Raw genomic sequence first — 20,132 nt, forward strand, 5'->3', positions numbered from 1 at the left:
ATAAATCGAATAGTTACAAGATGTTCAAAGGCTAGATGATAAATACAGTAATTAGTTACATTTCCAATGACCATCTAATAACTATCAAAAAATGGTATAACAGTAAATATTTCGACATAGGCCTTAACCTCAAAAGTAAGTCGAAAAGGGATCAAGTCCCGAATATCCTCACGGCCCGTAGGCACAATCATCGCAAGGACACCCGTCGCCATATTCCTCAAACACGGCCTCCGGTTCCTCCTCACCAATCTCATCGTATCCCGAGGGCTGAACTCCAAGTCCCGCGAGATATCCGTCACCTGCATCATAATCTAAAAAAAATGTGCGCACGAGGGGGTTAGCTCCACTGAGCCAGTGAGGGGATGGGGATGCACAAACACGCAATTCACATAGTCCAATGATGCATGCACATGTTAAGTCCATTTTTCCACCTAACAAACAACTAAGTCAATGGCATATGCTACTGTGACAACTCGGGAGACACTGTGGGTCACTTAACTTATCGCCACAATGAAACCTCAATTGTCACGTGGGACCTACGCTGATCGAAGCCTCCAAGACCACTCAGTGGCAGACCCCTGATAACCAATACTACCATGACTGGCCTCTCCCACCTCCACAGAATCCGGTGTACTGATTACCCAACACCTAAACCTCTGTTGGTAAGGGTCGTAGCATAAGGGTGTGAAATCCTAGCCACAATTATACTACATGCAAGTCCTATCGTCTCGAGAGGTAATCCGGGCGCATCAACTTTTCATCTGGTTTAGTGCCCGGTTACCAGCACGGCACGGCGCATACAGTTCAACATGACATTCAACATAATTTCTTCATAAATGTATATAGTGTTGGGGTTCCGGCACCGTACCCACCGCAGAGACCCATCAAGGTACAACATTTCCAATCAACATTATAACAATTATATATAAAAGTATGCAATATGCGCAAACATGCTTATTAATTATAATGATTACATAATATATAATGCTATAATAATAACAAGCCCAAACAACCAAACCCACTCACAACGTATACGCCAAGCACCAAGATTATCAGTTGTCGCCTCGATCAAGCAATAAGCCACAAGATGAATATATTAACCTAAACAAAGAGTGAAATAAGGTTAAACGAGCGAAGGGAAAGGATCCCCAAAAGGTCTCCCATAATCACTTAAGTATAAGGTTTTAGAAACAAAGTGGTTGCAGGAGTGGTTTCATGCCCAAATTCTGCAACCACATGTAAATCCTAGGAAACCAGGGGTTCAGGACAGTTTTAGTCAAGGTCGGTTGCAGATGTGGTTTCAGAAAACTGAAACCGAGTGTAAATCCTAGGAAACCAGGGGTTCAGGACAGTTTTAGTCAAGGTCGGTTGCAGATGTGGTTTCAAAAAACTGAAACCGAGTGTAAATCCGAGCTTCACAGGGGCCTTCTCGGGAAGGTAATTTCAGGGTGGTTTCTTGCAGGTCTGAAACCACATGTAAATCCTCACACCTTCAGGTCCAAAATCCGAAGGATCCCCCTCCAAGGACTCCATTTTCAAGTGGTTTTAAAGCACAAGAACTTCTAGGAAACTCCATCCTAAGCTCATTAGGGTCCTAAGACCTCTCTAGGTCCAACCAATCACAATAGGTTCAAGAAAAGGAACCGAGAAGAACCTAACCTAAGCATAATAGGGTCCAAACCTCAAATCTCTCAAATGGAAATGAGAACCCTTACATTAGAGCTCATAATGGAGTGAAATAACTCCACCATAGCTTAGGCTTTAAGGCTCCATCGACTTCCTAGGTTCCAAGAGAGCTCTAGGTCAATCTCTCCCATTACCCAACCCCTTTTAAAATCCGAAATAGAAGAAGGAAGAAGCTTCAATAGCTTACCTACCCCCAAAATGAGAGAGCTCCACGATTTATGGCCCAAGAGATGGGGTCTCCACCTTCCACCAAGCCTCTCCACCTTCCTCCTCCTCTTTCTCTCCTCTTTCTCTCCTCCACGATTTAGGGTGGATGAGAATGATGAAGGAGAAGTAATGTTCTCTCTCTCCGTCTTGGACTCATTTATAATAAATGGGTATTGGGGTACCTCTAGTCAAATGAGTCATGAGGTTTAATGGGTCGACCCATTAGTTCTATGTGGGTAAGTGGATGGAATAACCCATCATTGGGTCAATAGGTTAAATGGGCCTGCCCACAACTTTAATTAGGGAAAAGCCCATTCATAGATGGGTTCATATGAGATGGGTATAAGTCCCCAATGTACTTCCCAAAGGTAAGTGGGATCCGAACTTAAAATATTCCCTTCTCTCATGAATTAGCTCGAGCGGTTCAGGCCTGGACCCGCACTTCGAGGTCACCAAGGGAAGAATAAATAATAAGACTTGAGGGCTAGAACTTACTTTTCCCCTGTCATGGTTTATCACCCATGACCCCGAATAGCTTCGCCACGGCAATGCTAAGCTCATCACTGAACGAATTATCCAACTGAGGTGACGGTCCAGGATGCTCTCTCCTGAACTCCTCGCTTCCCGGGCTGGTACTTGGAGGGTAGTCGACGAAGTCGCCGTCAACGAACTTTCCCCACTGGCGGTTGAGGAATCTTTCCTCCACAGGCAAACCCGTACTGTGGTCAACGATTTTGTAGCTAGGTTTGACCATCATGGAGAACAGGTCACCAGCATACATGGTAGCGGTATCTACACGTCACGAGAAGAAATTATAGTTAATTATATCCCGGGGTACGGGTATAACAAGCATGCTTCCATTGGTGGTTCTTATCATTGGGAATCCCTTCTGTCATTGCATAGATGGGTGTTTCCTGTTGATCTGCAAAAACAGTCAGTTTGCTGAATTTGGAAGGCGAATAACTGAAATAATAGGATCTGTAATGTTGATTTAACCATTCAGTCCAGTTTGAGAAACCAAGACCCCTCTTTCACTCAATTTTTAGGAGTTCCATACTGTTGTGCTCCAGAGGTTTGGTGAGAGATGAAAAGTTAAATTGCTCAATCCCTTGGAGTGTGAGGTCATGTGAAAATTTAAACCTCAAGCTTAACCTTAACATAGATGAGTGGAAAATGGGGGACTTTCTGGCATTAGGGAAAGAAATTTTACAAGGACTGCTGGAAAACTGTTGAAGTGTCATTTTTGAGTTGAATAGAGTACAGTTTTGTATGAACTCAAATCATTTTGTGTATCACGGATGATGGTTAGCTACATAGAAATCTGGGCAGTGTTCCTGTCCAGTGGGCCAACGGAGGAATAGCTAATTTCATTTTTCATTGTTTGGAATCTTTGCTACTTCCATATATACAACATATACACAACGGCCTTATTCCAACTTAATGGGGGTGGGGTACATGGATCCTAGAAGAAAAGAAGTAAAAAAAAAAGGGGGGGGGGGGGAACAACATCGACACAAACTCTAGGGCATCAACCTTTCTTTGCTACATACCACTTCTTAACTGGCCAACATTCTGCTCTAGGCCTCGAGATGGAGTGTAATACAAAAGAAACAACATCACATCATCAAAGTCCAACAAAATGGGGTCGACCGCAAGGATCTTTGACCTCCAAACAGCTCTATTTGAGGTCATACTAGGAACAAGGCCTAAGCTAAGCATGTCTTTCTTCACCACTTCTCCTAAGGTTATCTTAGGCCTGCCCCTGGTTCTTTTGGTTCACTCAATCAGGATAATGTCGCTCCTCCGAACTGGGGAACCTGAATGCCTCTGTTGAACATGGCCATAAAATCAGGGTAGGTGGGTGGTTGTGGGAAAATCAGGGGCGTGCATGGCTGTAGGGGTGAATCAGGTTGGTGAGAGACAGATCGAGATTGGGGAGACAAAATTGGAGAGATAATTGGGGCGAAGAAAACTAGATTGGAGAAGAGATCAAGGTTGGAGAGAAGAAATCAAGATTTGTGAGAGAAGAAATCGAGAATGGAGTGGTGAATCGTGGTTTTGGAGGTGATAATTGTGCGTGTGGTTGTGAAAGGATCAGGAGAATGGATGAAAGTAGGGGGTGGGAGTGAGGGTCGTTGATGTGGGTGTTATCAGCGGTATGGGGAGAATCGAGATTCGAGAGGTGGATCGTGGGTTTGGAGGTGAGAGAATCTAGGAAGAGGCTGTGGGATAGAATCGTGGGTTTAGAGGAGAGGGAATCTAAGACGAAGATGGGAGAGAGATCTACGGGGGGAGTTCAAGGGGGAGGTAGAGCTAATCGGGGGTGGGGTGTTACTTACCTGGTCTCGGGATTTCGTCACTGATTTTCACCTAAAAACCAGGTTTCGTAGACCTGGAGAATGATCCGCTGATGAAATGATGAGGGCCTTCGGAGTGAGGGAGGAGCTCAGCGGTGCCCCTGTACTCGCCTTAGGTTTTTCCAAGTAAAAGTGTCCATTAGCGCGAGAGCGAGAGTGGGTGAGCGACAGGGATGCGACTTCCATATGCAATCAAAAAGAAAATACTGATATTTAGAAAATTGAAATGTCTCCTCTGTTTTATATTTCGTATCAAGATCTATTTTTTTCTGTCTGTGAAGTGTGCATTGTACATTGTTACCAAAAAAAGAAGTGTGCGTTGTACATGTTAACCTCTAGCATATGATGTTACTATTGGGATAATAATCCCACATTGATTACCCCAAAACCCTTCTGCCGCTGTATATACCTGTGAGTCCCCCCCACCCAAATAGTTCAAGCTATTGGGTTAGATATTTATGTAGTGTCAGAACAGGTCATGATCTTGCCCATATTGATTATAGCTTAAATTGCTCTTTTTTTTCTTGCTGTAGTTCTGCTGAAACAGAGACTGATAGACCTAAGACTGCTGGCAGTCCATGATAGATAGTTTGTGTTCTTTGGACAGTGATGTGTCAATAAGCTCGTCAATCTGACTTCTACAGGCATGGGATGGAGCAGTGTTCTTGAACTAGCAGGAGTGCCATTGCTGTTGACCATTTAACAGTTCAAGCAACTCATTTGTTGTGAGTAAAGGTCAATGGGAATATCTAAAGCCATCAAACTTGGGCTTCATTGGTTGATGTAAAGCATCCTACGTCTGAAAGTGATTGCTTCGATCCGTAGCTTACTTATTTCATGGATTGAAATATTATCTTGTCTGTGACAGATCAGAAGATATACTCTTTGTAGGATTCTGATTATGGGTGGCATGGGGAGAGGGTTAGAGTATCAATAGTACATCCATCATCCATGACGATTGACTGATTGAGGAGCCTTCCCATGCCATATTTCATCAGATAACGCAGGCATAAGTAAGTAATCAGAACCATATCAATTCAGTTGCATTTTGTTAAAGAATAGATATGTCCTTGTTACATGGTTGTCAATCTCTTTTGCTTCTGGGTTCAAACTCTCCTTTCTTCCCTTCCTTTTTCTCCTTTTTTTTTTTTCTTTCTTTTATTATTTCCTTCTTTTTCTAAATTTGCATAGGACATAAAAAGAAGTAGGTGTTTGGAACTGGTCAACATACATTCCCTGACTGCAATGTTGACCATAAGCTCTCTCTCTCTCTCTCTCCGTCTCGGGAAAGAAACCCAGTAGCGATTTCTTTGTGTGATTGACCTGCTCAGGCGAATCTACAAAAGGCCAGTTATAAGTAAATCCAGTTATAAGTGTGTATGTATGGTCTACCACGACTAGGGTTATAAGTATCAGTATCGGTTGCTGCATCTTTTACTGCCGATACCGATATGATACCTGATCGGGCTCTGTTGGATCCGTATCAGATGTAAATTCACAACCCAATCCATATTGGTATCAGGTACCAGTGATACCAATACATATCATATGGCCAATACAATATGGATACCTTGATCCATGACCATGACGGCCAACCCACATGATTGACAAAGATGAAGCCCTAACTCCATAATCAAATTCATTAATGTAATCAGGGCATCTCTCACACTCTCTCTCTTACATTATCCTCTTGTCTCTTCGAACATGGAAGGTGAAATGTAATTAAAAAGGGTGACGTGAAGAACTCCAACAGCCTTGTATGATTCTTTAACCATTATCACAAGAAACTTTGGTCGGCAATAATTTTCCTCCTGTTTATTATTATTAAGATTATAATATGTTTTCGAGTGAAGCACTTGAGCATATACAGGCCATAGGGATTGAGTATCTAAACCATTAATTTATATTTGTAATATGCCTTCCACCTTGTTTGTCCAGCACAATGCGTGGGGCACAACATGTAAGAGGGCGTCCTGTGCTGTGATTGTGATCCTCCATTTAATTGGGTCATCAGGAAGTCATATGATTGTGATGTTCTGATAATTTTTTTTATAAAGTTTCTTTTAAGCTGACCTTCCAAAAGGATCCGAGGGAGGTTAAGATTCTTATGATTCTATATAAATAGGTTGATTTAGATTGTTTCTTTCTTGTAGAGATGTTCCAGGTGGAAGCTAAGGTTGTTTTTAGATTTATGTATAGCTAATTCCATGCATCTAACCAAAAAAAAAAAAAAAATTACTTTCTTCTTTCAATTGTTCTTATCTTCCCATTCATTAACTGAGTGGGACTTTCTTCCCTTAATTCTTTCCATTTTACCAATTAAAAATCTATAACAATATGTAAATCCAAATTGGCTAATTCTTCTCTGATTGCACCTGCTCTCGTAGAGGTTTCTCGAGTTCGAAATGTTGTTGCTGTATGTATATATATATTCCTTGGATAGAGCCAAGGGCTGTTGTGGGTCATGAGTCATGACCATAGTAATAAAACTTGCATTCTAGACCCGGATCAAAATTCACCGGAATTGATCTGGAATTAGTACAGAAGCTAGCATAATGGGCCTGGACTGAGTGAACCCTAGAAGTGCTGTACAGAGGCCGATCTGACCACAGGCTGTTGTGGGTCATGACCATAGTTAAAAAATTTGGAATTGGGATCCGGATTAGAATTGACTGGAACTAGTGCAGAAGTTGCTGTAATCGGCCTGGAACAGGCAGAACCCTAGAAAAGCTATACGGAGAGGCTGATCTGACTCGGGAAGGATCAGATCGGTCGCAATCAATTCCGATCCGAATTGGCCGATTCAGCCAATCAAACCCCAATTTTTTTAACCTTGGTCATTCATGACCATTCCATATCATCCTCTCACATTTCAAGCAACTATTGATCAGAAATTTTTTTGGTAAACAAACTATTGATCAGATTACCTCAAGCAATATATACAGACAAAACCAAACTAGTCTTGGCAGAGAGATTGAAATGATTAATTATGTAGTAAATCATTAGTATTATGGAAAAATAAAAAGGGTTAGCTTTAGAATCATTGTGACAGAATCCTATCTGCTTGTCGGTCGTTCCAACTGTTTCAATAGAAACATTTATCTTTCCCCTTACTTAAGAGGCATATATGCACTGGACATGTTACAGGGTTTTAAGAATTAGGAAGAACAACCACTTCAAATTAATGTCTTCCAGGATTAGTTCCACCTGGCTGGAAAGTGGGTAAAGAATATTATCTGATTATATTCTTAGCCAACAGAACCTCTCAGCCTCTCAGGGGTAGAACATATGGAATGGTGGGACTTCCAAGTTTTACCACAACACAAACATTCTCTGCTAGTACCAAGTTCTCTCCTAGATTTATTAGTTTTTTGGGAACTGGGGTCTGTATTTCAAGTTTAGGAGACTAATTTACAATATAATTTACTTTGGTAATTTTCGTGGTTGTTGCAGATCAAGAGAAAGTAAGAAGAACATTACTTTTGGTCATCAGAGTAAAAGCAGATGCAAACAGTGTCACCATAGGGGTTGTTTTTTTCTTGAAGATCCGATCATGATAGCATTGGGGAATTGGGTTCTTATGAGGAATTTTACTTTTTTTCCCCCTCAATCTGAAAGGAGAGAAACCCCATGTGCAGAGATTCTTGCTTCCACAAACGAGAGATGTCTATGCCCCTCTTTCTTCCTATTTCCTCCTGCCTTCCCTACTTTTCTTTCGTCCTCCGATGCCTCTCTTTTATTCTCTCTCTGCTTTGTATAAAACAATTTTCCTAAAAAACGGTTTGCCTTTTCATAGTTAAAGCTGTTTGATTCCATGCAGCAATGAGTAGCCGTAATGAGTAACTCTCTATCTCTCTCTCTTCTACATTGAGTGGCCTTCACAAAGAAACACTTGTGGACATTAACGAGTTCAGAAGATCCTCTGCACATGGTTGTTGCAGTTCACAGGAGCAGCCGAATGATGGCAATTACAATGCAACATATGTTCTTGTTAGAGATTTTAAACGTTTAAACGATAATCTTGTTATTTGATTTGCCAAATTTCTACTGGTTTCCTAATGAAAATGGAGCATGATGGACAAGAGAAGCAGATTGGGAGAATTGATCTAAGTAACATTGGAGTTAAATTTAACTATGATTTTTATTCTCATTGCCGGGTGGGGATTGTGAATCCTCAATTTCTGATACAAGACCAACTGAAAGAGTTTTCATGGACCTCTCCTACAATAAGATGAAGAAAAACTGTTACAGCTGCTGCTTTCTTCATGATCAGATCCACCGGAACATACTTCTGTAATTCCACTCGAACCTGAACACGAGGAAGAAGATGAAGAAGGAGCAGGAGCTGAGTCGTTCTTGTCTCTGACCATCATGAAATCAATGAAACTAGGCCGAGCCGTACCGATATTACTAACTTTGTTCTCTTTCGAGGGTTGTGAGAAGACCTCATCATCATTTTTAGTACTCCTCCTCTTCAAAAATATGCGACAGAGAACCCAATCTTCCACTTGCGTGGCAGAATTCTGCCAAAAAAAGAAGAGATTTGGAATTAATTACAACTGGGTTCTCTTCCAAAACATTAGGGAATGTAACAGAATAAGAATGACACTGTTCCATTCTCTGAGTGCACAGAATTGAATTGAACTAATAAATCGAGAATGAAAATAAACCATTAGGATTGTACTGCAACTCACCTGGGTTAAGTTTTTCTTTTGTGGGAAAATGCAGGGAACAGTTGCAGAGCCAGCGAGTCGATATTCATGCATGATCCAATCGGTTCTAGACCCATGAGGAGGCTTCCCTCTGTAGAAAACCAGGGTCTTCTTAATCCCTACAACATGGTTAGAAGCTACGATTTTCCTGTCAATTCCAGTGGCTTTCCAATAACCGGAACCTGTTGCTCTATTGCATCTGTTCCCATTTGGATACTTGGCTTCTTTGGTGCTAAAGAAGTACCTCTCTTGCTCCAAATCACCTATATATGATGAACAAAGCAAATCCCCCATATTTAATAGAAATTTTTTTTCTTTTAAAAGAAAAGGGTATTCACCAAAGAAATGGGTCAGCAAAAAGGAACGCCTTTCTGATTCTGCTTTGAGTTGGTAATCCAAAGTTTATGGTAGTTTACAGGAAAGACCCTTCTCGAGGCAAGAGACTGTCTTGAGTCTCTTGACCCATATTGGAATGGCATTGTTAAAGCTCTGTTTCGTCATTATTTGAGATTGGGGATAACAGAGGCAGATGATCTTCTCCCTCTCTATTTTTTTTATTTTGTGAAGGAACTAACCTGGCAAATCCCACGGATCGTTCTTGCAGACATCGACCTCAGGGATGATTGAAGCGGGCAATGGGCAAGAGAAGACCTTGCGCTTCAGATAATGAACGACGAGCTCTTCGTCAGTAGGATGGAATCTAAAACCTGGAGGTAGTTTAATTACTCCATTCTTAACAAAATTAAGCTTCTCCATGCCGAACGATTATGAATTCTATACTAAAAGCAGAACTGCAGACTCACTCACCCACCCTGGAGAACTGGGTCTCTCTCAACTCAGCGCAATTTGGGCGGTGGAGTCTGTCGAGCTCTTACAATCCTTCCATCGTCAGATTCACAGAGAGAGAGAGAGAGAGAGATAGAATAACGATAAGAACAAGGAGAAGAAGAAGAAGAAGAAGAAGAAAGTGGGACTAAGAGAGAGATCAAGGAAGAGAGGTTGGTTTGAGAGGAAAAGGGTTGGTTCTTTATAGTAATGGCGTTGGAGGGGGTGGAGAATGGAATAGCACAAGTCGACCTATTTGGCGTAAATGAGACTCAAAACCTTCCTTTTGACGCATCTTTTACAGAGAAAGATAAGAATTTTTTTCTTTGGGGGAAGGATGAAGGGAAGCCCCTGTGGCCTGTGCGGCTCTGACCCTGCCAATCGAAAGTCACATCTTTATAAGCTTAAAACGCCTTTTAAGCAATTTTGTAAGCTTTAGTCCATGACGCCATGTGTGTGTTCTCTTACGCTTTCTCCTCTGCTGCTTCTACCGCTCCTTACTCTTTTATATATAGGGTAAAAAATGGCTTCTGCTCAACGATTTGAAACTCGGAATCGGTGTCGGTGTTGAATCTTTAAATCTGCATCCGCCAGTGATTTAGTATATGGTATCAGATACTGTATGTATCGGTCTGCCCGATACTGATCTGGATTGGTAATACAGCCACTAGCATAGTGACAAGTGGTTGCCGATTCCAAATGGTAAAAACCGGTATTGGATCGGTATCAGTCTCCACCAATATCGATACAAATTATTGATTTGGTTGATCCGACACTAATTACTAAAACCCTGGTCTCCGCTGATTCATCCGGGATTAGAATTGATCTAAAATCCTAGAAGCAGCTTCTCAGACTTGAAACTCCTCATTTCGATCCAAAAACCCTAGAATTGGTCATAACCATCCGAGATAACCAATTCAATTCCGATTTTTGAAATCTTTTTTTTTTTTTTTCGGTAAAGGATTTTTGAAATCTTGCATCTGCTTATTGTTATTCGGCTGCTCTTGAAAAATCTGTAAACTTAGCGTTATAAATATCGGTATTGGTGCCCATATTGGTATCTGTCCATATGCATATATGTCTTCTTATCTTCATTTATTATTGCCTCTAATCATAATCTTGTTTGGGGTTATATGGATTATGTAACTGCAAAATGCTCACAAGAAGCACAAGCACGAGTTCCGGGAAAGGACAATGAGGGGCTACAAAAATGGAGTTCCAATAGCTAGACATCATAATGAGATGGTTTGATAGATCCACCATGTTGGACATTGGGAATATACCCTCTACTACTTAAAAGGACAAGAGAACGCTATCTGGTCGTATAGCGAATAATTATCCTCTTCAATTTGCGGATATCTTCAATTTTTCCAATTCTTCTAATACGGGGGAGTGGACCTCACCTTGGATAGTGTTTTCGGGTAAGGGGTAGGGTGATCATTTTCGCCCCATGTGATGAATTAGAGGAATTAGAGGGGGCAACGAATCGGAGGGGACAACGATTGTCGTATAGCCCATGCACAAATGTGGTAGTCAATAAAAATGCGCATAAAGGTATTGGTTTGGATGTGATTTTCGATTTCACTAGGCGTGGAATAGTCTTTTTTGGTTTGTGTCTAGGCACAGGAACCACACTAACCACACGATCAATTAGTGTTCTTTTTCCCGATTTGAAATCAGCAAGTTAATATCAGGTTTTAAAAGTAACAACTACATCTTTTGTTAGTAACTAAATAATCCGTACTAGCAAGAAGTAGTTTATGTGCGGACCAAATTTTAATCCAAAGTAACTAAGAAAAGTTGTTCAAACTATGATATAAAATTATCAAAATGCCATCACATGGAGATGAATATAAAATACAAAATAGTATATTTTGTAATTTTAATTATTTCCTCTATTCAATTTAAGCTGAAATTATAGCAATGAGATGTTTGCCTTGCTGTCGTCTATCATATAGACTAAACAATGTTATTACCATGTGACAAATGGTAAAATGTTATGTTTAACTAGGTGTGAGGAGAGGAAAGAAAACCCATTAAGATTTCTTGTAAATGATCCTCTGAATTTATATGGCCAATTTTTGTTATCATCAACAATACAATTCTATTCTGCCACCAGGTTTATTACAACCAGAATTTCAAAGTTACCGAAGGGAGGGAGTGAGCTTCGTGATTTAATGATCTACAAACAAAACCAAAATCTACATGATCAAACTCCTGAGAAAGAGACAAAATATCCTCAAGAATAATTGTCATCGTCCCATCCTTGCCCGATGAGGCAACATTCAAGGCCTTGATAACACCTAAACAGTAAAATTCTGCTAAATAACAAAATTTATGAACAGTTACAGGGTATTTTTGTCATCTTAAGTATACCCCAAAAGATGTTACAGCCTCTTACGGGTGAGGTCATCCTTTGTCATGCTTAGAGTTGCTCTGGGTGTTCCCCACAACCCTTCGTTAACTCCAAGAGTACGTAATTGCCCCTAGTGCTTTCTCCCAACCCCTTCCCCTTCCCCTTCCCCTTCCCCTTCCACTTTGTGGTAGTGCAGAGCACGTACACTAAAACTTTCTTTTTAATGATTTTTTTGTTTGGTGGGAGGAAGAACGCTACCTACCTGGGGGGCATGCAGTGCGCTGCCCAGGCGTACAAACTCAAGGGCTGGCAAAATGACGGCGGCGCTCCAATGAAAAGGTGAAATTTCCTAAGGGTGCGGTGGTCATTTCACCGGTCTTTGTATTTGATACAGGAGCAGTGATCGTACACGCTTAGGTAATGTTCTCTTTCCCTTTTTTTAAAGGTAAATATGCTGCTATTGGTTTGTTTTCTTTCGTTTTATTCCCCTTTTCATATTAAGAAGTAAACCTGAAGATACTTGGGTCATTTGACCATATATGACGTGGGATATATTTATGTATGGTTTGGTATCATTTATTAAAAGTTGCAGTTATATAAATTTAGTAGATACTCACATATTACTTATGTTAATAATTAATAAATTTTAAATACAATATATGTAAAAATATAAAAAATAGGGTGAAATATACCTAAAAATCTGTCATGTAGAATGGAATTAAATTTTGTTGATAGATAGACCCTGTGGTTCTCTATTAGGCAGTTAAGTTTCAGTCCAATTGAAGTTGGCCAAGTGAAAAATTTGAAGATTTCAAATATCAATTCGTAAACATTAGAAAGTAAATGACTACATTTGGTTGAAATTGACATGTGCTGAATCTAGATGTGGCCTTTTCTATCCAACGGTAAGATTCACTACATCATTTGCGATTACATGGCCCATTAAGATAAGCTTATTTGCTTTGGCTGTGAAGTGGCAAGGAATAATTCAAAATTGACAAAATTCTACAATGATATGATCGAGGTGTTGGCTGTACGACAAGCTCTTATTCCGGGGTAATCTTGGAACATCTCTCACCTGATAATTGAAGTCGTCAAGATCCTCTCCCGCAAGACGTGCAGAATTCCCTGGCGTATTGCAAGCATAATCTTGGACTGCTGGTACATGATACAATGATTTAATACTGTCCTTTTCCACCACACTCTTTGCAAGGGTAACTCTGTGGCTGACTCTCTTGCAGACCTGGGCCGTCCTCGCAAGACTCCAGAATTTGGCTTCAACAACCACCTTCATGTATTTCAATTCTGCTCTTTGTAGACTCCTCTGGAACGTTGTTCCAAAGATAATAAGTTCTCATTGCCCAAAAAAAAAAAAAAAAAAAGAATTGATCGAGGTGTAAAATATATAATTTTTATATATTAAAAGAAGAAAGTTTTCATACATAGTCGTGTAAACCGTGTAAGTGAGAGGGTGAGAGTTTCAAGGCATTAATTAATGGGTGGGGATTTATGACTCTTCCAACTCTTTGTGAGAGACCCTCTCACATACACGGCTTAAACAATCGTGTATGAAAACTTTCCCCTATTTAAAAATAAAAAATTCCATACATATCATTTAAAATATGATTTTAATTTTTTTGTTAGTTAATTATGATATTTAACTGAATAATTCCTGTGTTTACTAGTTATGCTCTTAGTAAGTAGTAACCAAATGTCAAAAGATTCTTTGCACGGCCCACATAGGAAGGTCTTCTTGTGTGGTCATTTTGATTTTGCCACAAGGAGTCAATCTTATACATTTCTATGTATTGATATTTTCTCTTGTCTATTTGTTTTCAATTATTCTTTAAAGGGTAGTTGTAACAATGGGATACAATTTTGGACCATCTATTTTTATGTTTTATTTAATCTAAAATCTAAATCCTCTGTTCTCACTCAGATTGGGAGAGTGTATAATAATGTCTAGAGTACTGGTACACATGTATGGTCATATACGGGATCTGTGCCAATACAAACAGGAATAATTGATTAGATTAAATTTTGAAATTGAACATGTGGCTAATCTAACTCATGTCTTCTCTATTCAACAATCAGAATTTATATATCATTTGTCCACGCAGAAGAATAAATATGGCATTTTTTAAGAATATTTTCAATAGATATTATAACTTTGTTTTATCGTATGGTCAAATGTCATTTGAGTTGATACTTGACATATAAGTTGGGTGGGCTCAAGCTCTATCTATGCCACACCCCATGGACAGTGTGAGATGGTTTGGTTGGTTACCTGCAGGAGAGAGGAAACCTGATGCACAAATTTGGACTGATAACTATATAATAAATTGTTCAACTTTCCTTAGCCCTTTGGGGCCAGCCCCATGGCTTCTATGATTCTCATAGGATCCAAAATTGATCCGAAGCGCAAGTGTAAAGGTGTATGTTAGTGTAAGGGTGTATGTTTATGTTGGGGACTACTCGGGTTGAAAGTTTGGACATCCTCATTAGAAAAAAAAAATAAATAAATATATATATAAATCAAAACCTCAATTTGACCATAAATAAAAAAATAAATAAAAGAAAAGAAAAGAAAAAATAAACTAGGGCGAATCTACTGGTGGGTCCTGATCAGGATTGGTAAGAAGAGCTTGATGCTACATTCTTTATCGTGTTCTCATATAGATAGAATAAGAAGATATGGAGAGTGAGAGAGGAATATGCCACTTGATTTGTTCCCAATATGGAGTATATATGGTCGTTGATGGAGATGCCCTGGTGTTGAGGTGGGGTCCTCCGAATGCTTCAGTATAGAATCTACGCTACAAGGGCAACTATCTAATGATTCTAATCTACCTTTACTATTCTTACTCTCTCTATCTCTCTCCTCTTAGAAGAGAAAGGGCATTTTTGTCCTTTTAAATGTTATTGTGGTGGCCTTATGGGTTGGGTTGGTGCCTTTGGTGGAATTGGGAACAACAGGTAGGGTCCTACCTGCCCCAAAACAATGGACACCAAGTCGGATTTTGGGTAAGTGACAAAAATGTCACCTTCAAAAGATGCCCTTTCCAAGATTTCCACTATCCTTCTATTATACTAAAAATTCTATTAGTGAGATGGTTTCCTACGATTTCAGTGTAGGAGGAATCTGAATGTCACATTAACGATTGTTGGTTCATATATTTGTAGCATGAGAGAGAAAATAATTAGAAAAACTCAAATGAGAGGCTTTTTTTTTTATTTTTTTTGGGTAGAAACTTATGTGAAAGGTAAATTGTACTTTCGGGTAAGGTTTTCCATTCTCAATTGCATATTTACATATTCTTTGATTTCTTTTCCCTCTAAAATTAATTGGGGTATTGAAAATTTAATTTTTTGGAAAAGGTTCTTTGAGCAAGTGGCATAAAGAAGCACAGCAATGAAGGGCGTTAAAACGGTATCATGCATGGCAGGGCAGCAAGGTCTTTTCATGTTTAGAGGAGAGAGATGCACAGCAATGCTAGTGTATCGTGTGCCAAAAGCTCAGAGAACATTTTTCTTTTTCTTTTTATAAATTTCCAAACCCAATTTGTATGATCCCCCCCCCCCCACCCCCACCCCCACCCCCACCCCCACCTAAATTATGAAAGTGCCCTTCAAAACTTGCTTAGCATGGAAGGAAACATGGTTCTAAGTATTGATATTGTATCAATATATTGGTCGATATGTATTAGTATCATTGACAATCAATATTCATATGATATCGATGCAAATCAAAAGTATAGAGAAAAATTGATTCCTTTTTTATTTATGCCCAATGCGACCTTATTCATATCATATCGGTGTTGATATTTATATAATAACTTAGGAAAAAAATTCCCACATGATGCCAGAGTGGGGATTCCTATCCATGCCCTCTTATATAATGAGTCATGGAGTCCATACTGACACTCTCTTATCTCAATAATATGTGAGTCTTCTTCTCGACGAATCTATCTCATGCCTTTTAATTTGTATTGCTTTCCACTTTGATATTGTGGGAAACCTCTGCCCAAAAACTTAACAAAACTTGATATGAGTTCAGGTGTAAAATAGTAATACAACCAAATTCCAAAAAGAAATGATCTCATACCCAAATATCCACCAAGCACTACCACTTTGAAGGACCATTTGCACACTTGTTACATGATAATTTCCAAGATCATAGTCGTCTATCACACTTAATTTATTATTAATGTCTAATTTTTTATTTGTAAACTAATGTCCTCATTGCCATCAATGCAGGTTTTATTATATGTACCTTCCTTCATACCACAAATTTCCTTGCACTTCTAGTTTAAATGATGCCTCCCAAGCATTTTTTTCAAAAATTTGGAATGTGGATCGATCGAATTGGCTGATTTAGATCAAAATTGATCATGAGTGATCCCTATTATGGATGTTCAGAGCAGCCAATTCGAGGTTCTTAGGAACAGATCACTAGGTTATTCAGGTTCAAGGGGTCAATTCTAGGGTTTTTGGCCAAATCCATGGGGACTGATTTGACTCTAAATTCCGAGATTAAAATCCTTGCTTCCAAGGGAGGAAGAATATTCACAAATGCTCTAGATAGAGTCAAGCAGACAAGTGAGATGAGCACATATCATCTTCTGTTTGAAATTTGGATTTAACCCTGATATTTGTACCTTATCTAGCTAGACGTCGTTAATAAGTTGTGTGGCCTGGCCTGACCAATGGGTCAACCATGTCGAACCTATGGGACTTGGAGATTTTAAAATTCAAATCGGGCATCGTATCTCTCAATTGATTGAAAATGGACTAGAGTCTACTAGAATAAAAGGCTAGACTAGAGAAAGATGTAGTCAAAGAGGAGTATAGATTCCAACTTGAATCAGACGATTTCAATTCTGATTTTTTTATCCAAATCAATCAATTCGATCAATCTATATCAATATCGGTATTGGTATCGATGGTAACGGATACCGGCACAGATACCATAAACTAAAACTTGAAGAAACTGGATTTCGTAAGAACTAAGGAGAAGGGAAACCATTTTTGTGAAATTTATTTAAAAACAAGGCGACTTTGTGAGTTTATGGCTTTACGCAAGGGAAAGAGAAAGAAATTAGAAAGAGAAGAGAGAGATAGAGATAGAGATTCTTGTTGTATGGTCTCACGCCCACTCGAAAGGATGGAAAGAAAAGTTGGGTTTCGTAAGCCAAATTTCGGCTGGTTTTGATTCTCTCTAAATGTGATGATATCTCTCCATATCTTTTTTTGTTGTGTTGGGAGTCAAAGTAGTTTGCGTGTGGGCGAGGAAGAAGGTTTTAAGGAGCAAAAGAGAAATGTCAAAGACTGCAATTATTGTGTTTTTGAGTAGAAAATTGCTTTCTCAGTGCAAAATTTTCTTTCTTTTCTGGCTCTTATAAACAATGAAGAAGGGATCTATATATATATATATATTTTGACACCTCTTCACTTAAAAAGTCAATGGAAACACAAGTGGAAATGCCTCATGATGAAACATAAGAAGCCGAAAAAAAGAGAGAAGAAAAGAGGGCGTCACAATGAAAGAGAAGGAACGAAAGAGTGTATATTGACATGTAGTTTTTCTTTTTTTTACCAAAAAAAAAGACATGTAGTTTTGGTAGTGTAAATATTGTTTTCTCCATGGTTTGAGGTATCATCGGTATTGTATTGTTTGTATTGGGCGATATGTAATGATTTTGTCAATCATCGATCTTGATATCGTGTCAATACCGTATTGATGACATGGTATGACCAAAGGGTAAAGTAGTTAAAATTTGTATGTTTTTTTAAAAGAAATCGAGGGAAATTTGTTTGATACGGCCGATACATTTTGATATCATATTGGATTGTATGATTATTTGTATTAGTTTTGCAGGTGACCAATAACCGGTCCAATATCATGTACTAAAACCATGGTTTTCTCATAAAGAAATAGGTAAAAGGTTTTGTGCATGATACATGGTTGGATGGGGGTACTGTGGGGTTCTTTACCATACATGTTTGGCCCATCCAACCGTTGAAGATACAATTGTGTATTGTATATGGTTGTACATAAAAACTAAATCCCATAAAATATAAGAGAGGGTTTGCCTTGTGGTGAGTAATCTACAAGCCACATCAATTGTTGTCTTAAAAAAATATGAGAAGTAGTTTTCTGTCCGAGAGTGGGACCTACATATTTAGAGTAAGACAGAAAATAATGAAAAACCCATTTGAGAGGGAAAAGTAATGTGGCAATTCTGGACATTGGTGTCCTCTCTCTTTCTCTCACACACATACATTCATGCTATGGATATTGTTGCATGCCATTGGTTGAAGAAATTTGAATGGCCCACCTAAAAGTCTAGAATTCCTATCCTCACTAGCTTTGAAATTAATGTGTATTATTATTATTATTTTGGATGATTTATCTTTCTCTCCAGAGGACTTCCTTTCTTTGAAACATTTGATTTTCCATGAGGGAAGGAGTAGACGAAAACCATGACTCATTGTCTCCCACTTCAGATCGTGTGTGAGTGGTTTTCAAGGGTTGAATTTCCGTCTTATACTTCACTTATTAGAGAATTGGGTTTCAAAGAAGCCCACAAAAGTTAACCTTTCAAAGGTAACATAGAAACCTAGAAACCTAGAAATCCAGTGGTGGATTGAGATTGTTTTTTTCCTTCTTAAAAAGGAGAGTGAGAAGCTTATTTGATATGTTCACTTATTTATGTTAAGTGGAAGGTATTGTGGGAATTCTAATGGTTGGATACTAAGAAATAACTCCAATTGAATACAACAACTCAGCCTTATCCCAACTAAATGGGGTCGATTACATGGATCATTTCAAAACAAAGTAGAGAAAATGTAAATGAAATAAAGAAATGAGACAAGAAAAGTAAAAGATGAAAAATGGAAAATGAACAATGAAGGTACTAGGAAAGGGGATTAGCTGAGGAAATCAGGAAAATTTCAACTACATGGTATCAATAACGTGGATCCTTGCCCTCCAATAGGCTCTATTTAAGGTCATACTTAGCACAAGACCAAGGCTGTGTGTAGTATGTATTTTTGGAACAAATTCTAGGTCAATATAAATTAATAAATTTAGGTTGTGTGTGGTATGTATTTTTGGAACAGATTCTAGGTCTAGAACGCATTTTGAAAGTTTCAGAATATGTTCTAGACCTAAAATCTATTCCAAGAATACATACTAAACATTGTTTATAATATTTAAACTCAATCACATATCCTTTTATGTATCTCAATGCTTTAAATTGCATATGATGGTTTACCAACAAAAAAAAAATAAAAAATGCAAATGATGTACTACTAAAACTGACCATGTGAGGAACAATCCACCCTATCAACTAGGGAACTTTTTCCTCTTATGTTTTGTTTTAGTATAGATATGGTCTAGGAGGTTTCTTTAATGAGGAGTTGCTGATCTGTGTTCTTCTACTTTCGTAGTAGCTTTTAGAATTAAAACTATTTTTCAAAACAATATTAACAAAGATTGGCACCTCATAAATAAAGGTGATTATTCCTTTGATTGAACTTTGAAGTGCTAAAGTAAAGGATAAATTATTCTAAAATGAAAATGAAAGCTTTTCTTTTTTCCCACTTAATGTCAATCATTTAACTATAATGGTTCACTTTTGTTCTCTCTCTCTCTCTCTCTCTAACTATTTTCTTATATAATTTTGCAATTAGTATCTTCTATATCCACAAATATGATTTGGCAAAAAGAAAGTAGGTTGGCTAAGGCAATTATGGATTTTATTTTTGTTGGTCAATTAGGTCAACTGAGGTTTACTGGAGTGGTGTTGTCATTGTTGGCTTATTAGCCATATTGATGATGCGGCAGTGGCATTTGATGAGTCGGAAGAACTGAAATGGTCAAACAGTCACCTACACAGTAATAAGGGCATTTTGATCATTTGATAGGGTTACAAGGATACCCGCACTTGAAGAACACCATTTAACAGTATATTAAGTCTTTATATA

General features: G+C 38.6%; 1 protein-coding gene and 1 long non-coding RNA gene across 3 annotated transcripts; one reads left to right on the plus strand and one right to left on the minus strand.

Annotated features, from left to right (window-relative positions):
* Positions 1 to 4,807: 4,807 nt before the first annotated feature.
* Positions 4,808 to 5,598, plus strand: LOC122670385. Its single transcript, XR_006334205.1, has 3 exons — positions 4,808 to 5,033; positions 5,119 to 5,263; positions 5,442 to 5,598. It is a non-coding gene; the product is annotated as an uncharacterized LOC122670385 (long non-coding RNA).
* Positions 5,599 to 8,372: 2,774 nt separating this feature from the next.
* Positions 8,373 to 9,720, minus strand: LOC122672654 (NAC domain-containing protein 83-like). 2 transcript variants are annotated; one of them, XM_043870118.1, is made up of 4 exons: positions 9,538 to 9,720; positions 8,945 to 9,225; positions 8,687 to 8,773; positions 8,373 to 8,644 (listed from the first exon to the last, which is right to left on the minus strand). In XM_043870118.1, exons 1-4 carry the CDS (start codon positions 9,716 to 9,718, stop codon positions 8,459 to 8,461), a joined length of 735 nt encoding a protein of 244 aa, XP_043726053.1. In that variant the 5' UTR covers positions 9,719 to 9,720; the 3' UTR covers positions 8,373 to 8,458. The 2 variants fall into 2 exon arrangements, with proteins under 2 accessions (XP_043726053.1, XP_043726052.1); XM_043870117.1 differs by having other exon boundaries at positions 8,373 to 8,773.
* Positions 9,721 to 20,132: the final 10,412 nt, after the last annotated feature.

Source organism: Telopea speciosissima, chromosome 8 (assembly GCF_018873765.1).
Source record: "Telopea speciosissima isolate NSW1024214 ecotype Mountain lineage chromosome 8, Tspe_v1, whole genome shotgun sequence".
Classification (NCBI taxonomy): domain Eukaryota; kingdom Viridiplantae; phylum Streptophyta; class Magnoliopsida; order Proteales; family Proteaceae; genus Telopea; species Telopea speciosissima.

Coding starts and splice junctions, on each gene's coding strand:
- LOC122672654 (XM_043870117.1), bottom strand. CDS start 9,718: ATGGAGAAGCTTAATTTTGTTAAGAATGGAGTAATTAAACTACCTCCA. Junction 9,226..9,537: donor CGATCCGTGGGATTTGCCAG/GTTAGTTCCTTC, acceptor CATCATATATAG/GTGATTTGGAGCAAGAGAGG. Junction 8,774..8,944: donor AAAAGAAAAACTTAACCCAG/GTGAGTTGCAGT, acceptor TTTTTTTGGCAG/AATTCTGCCACGCAAGTGGA.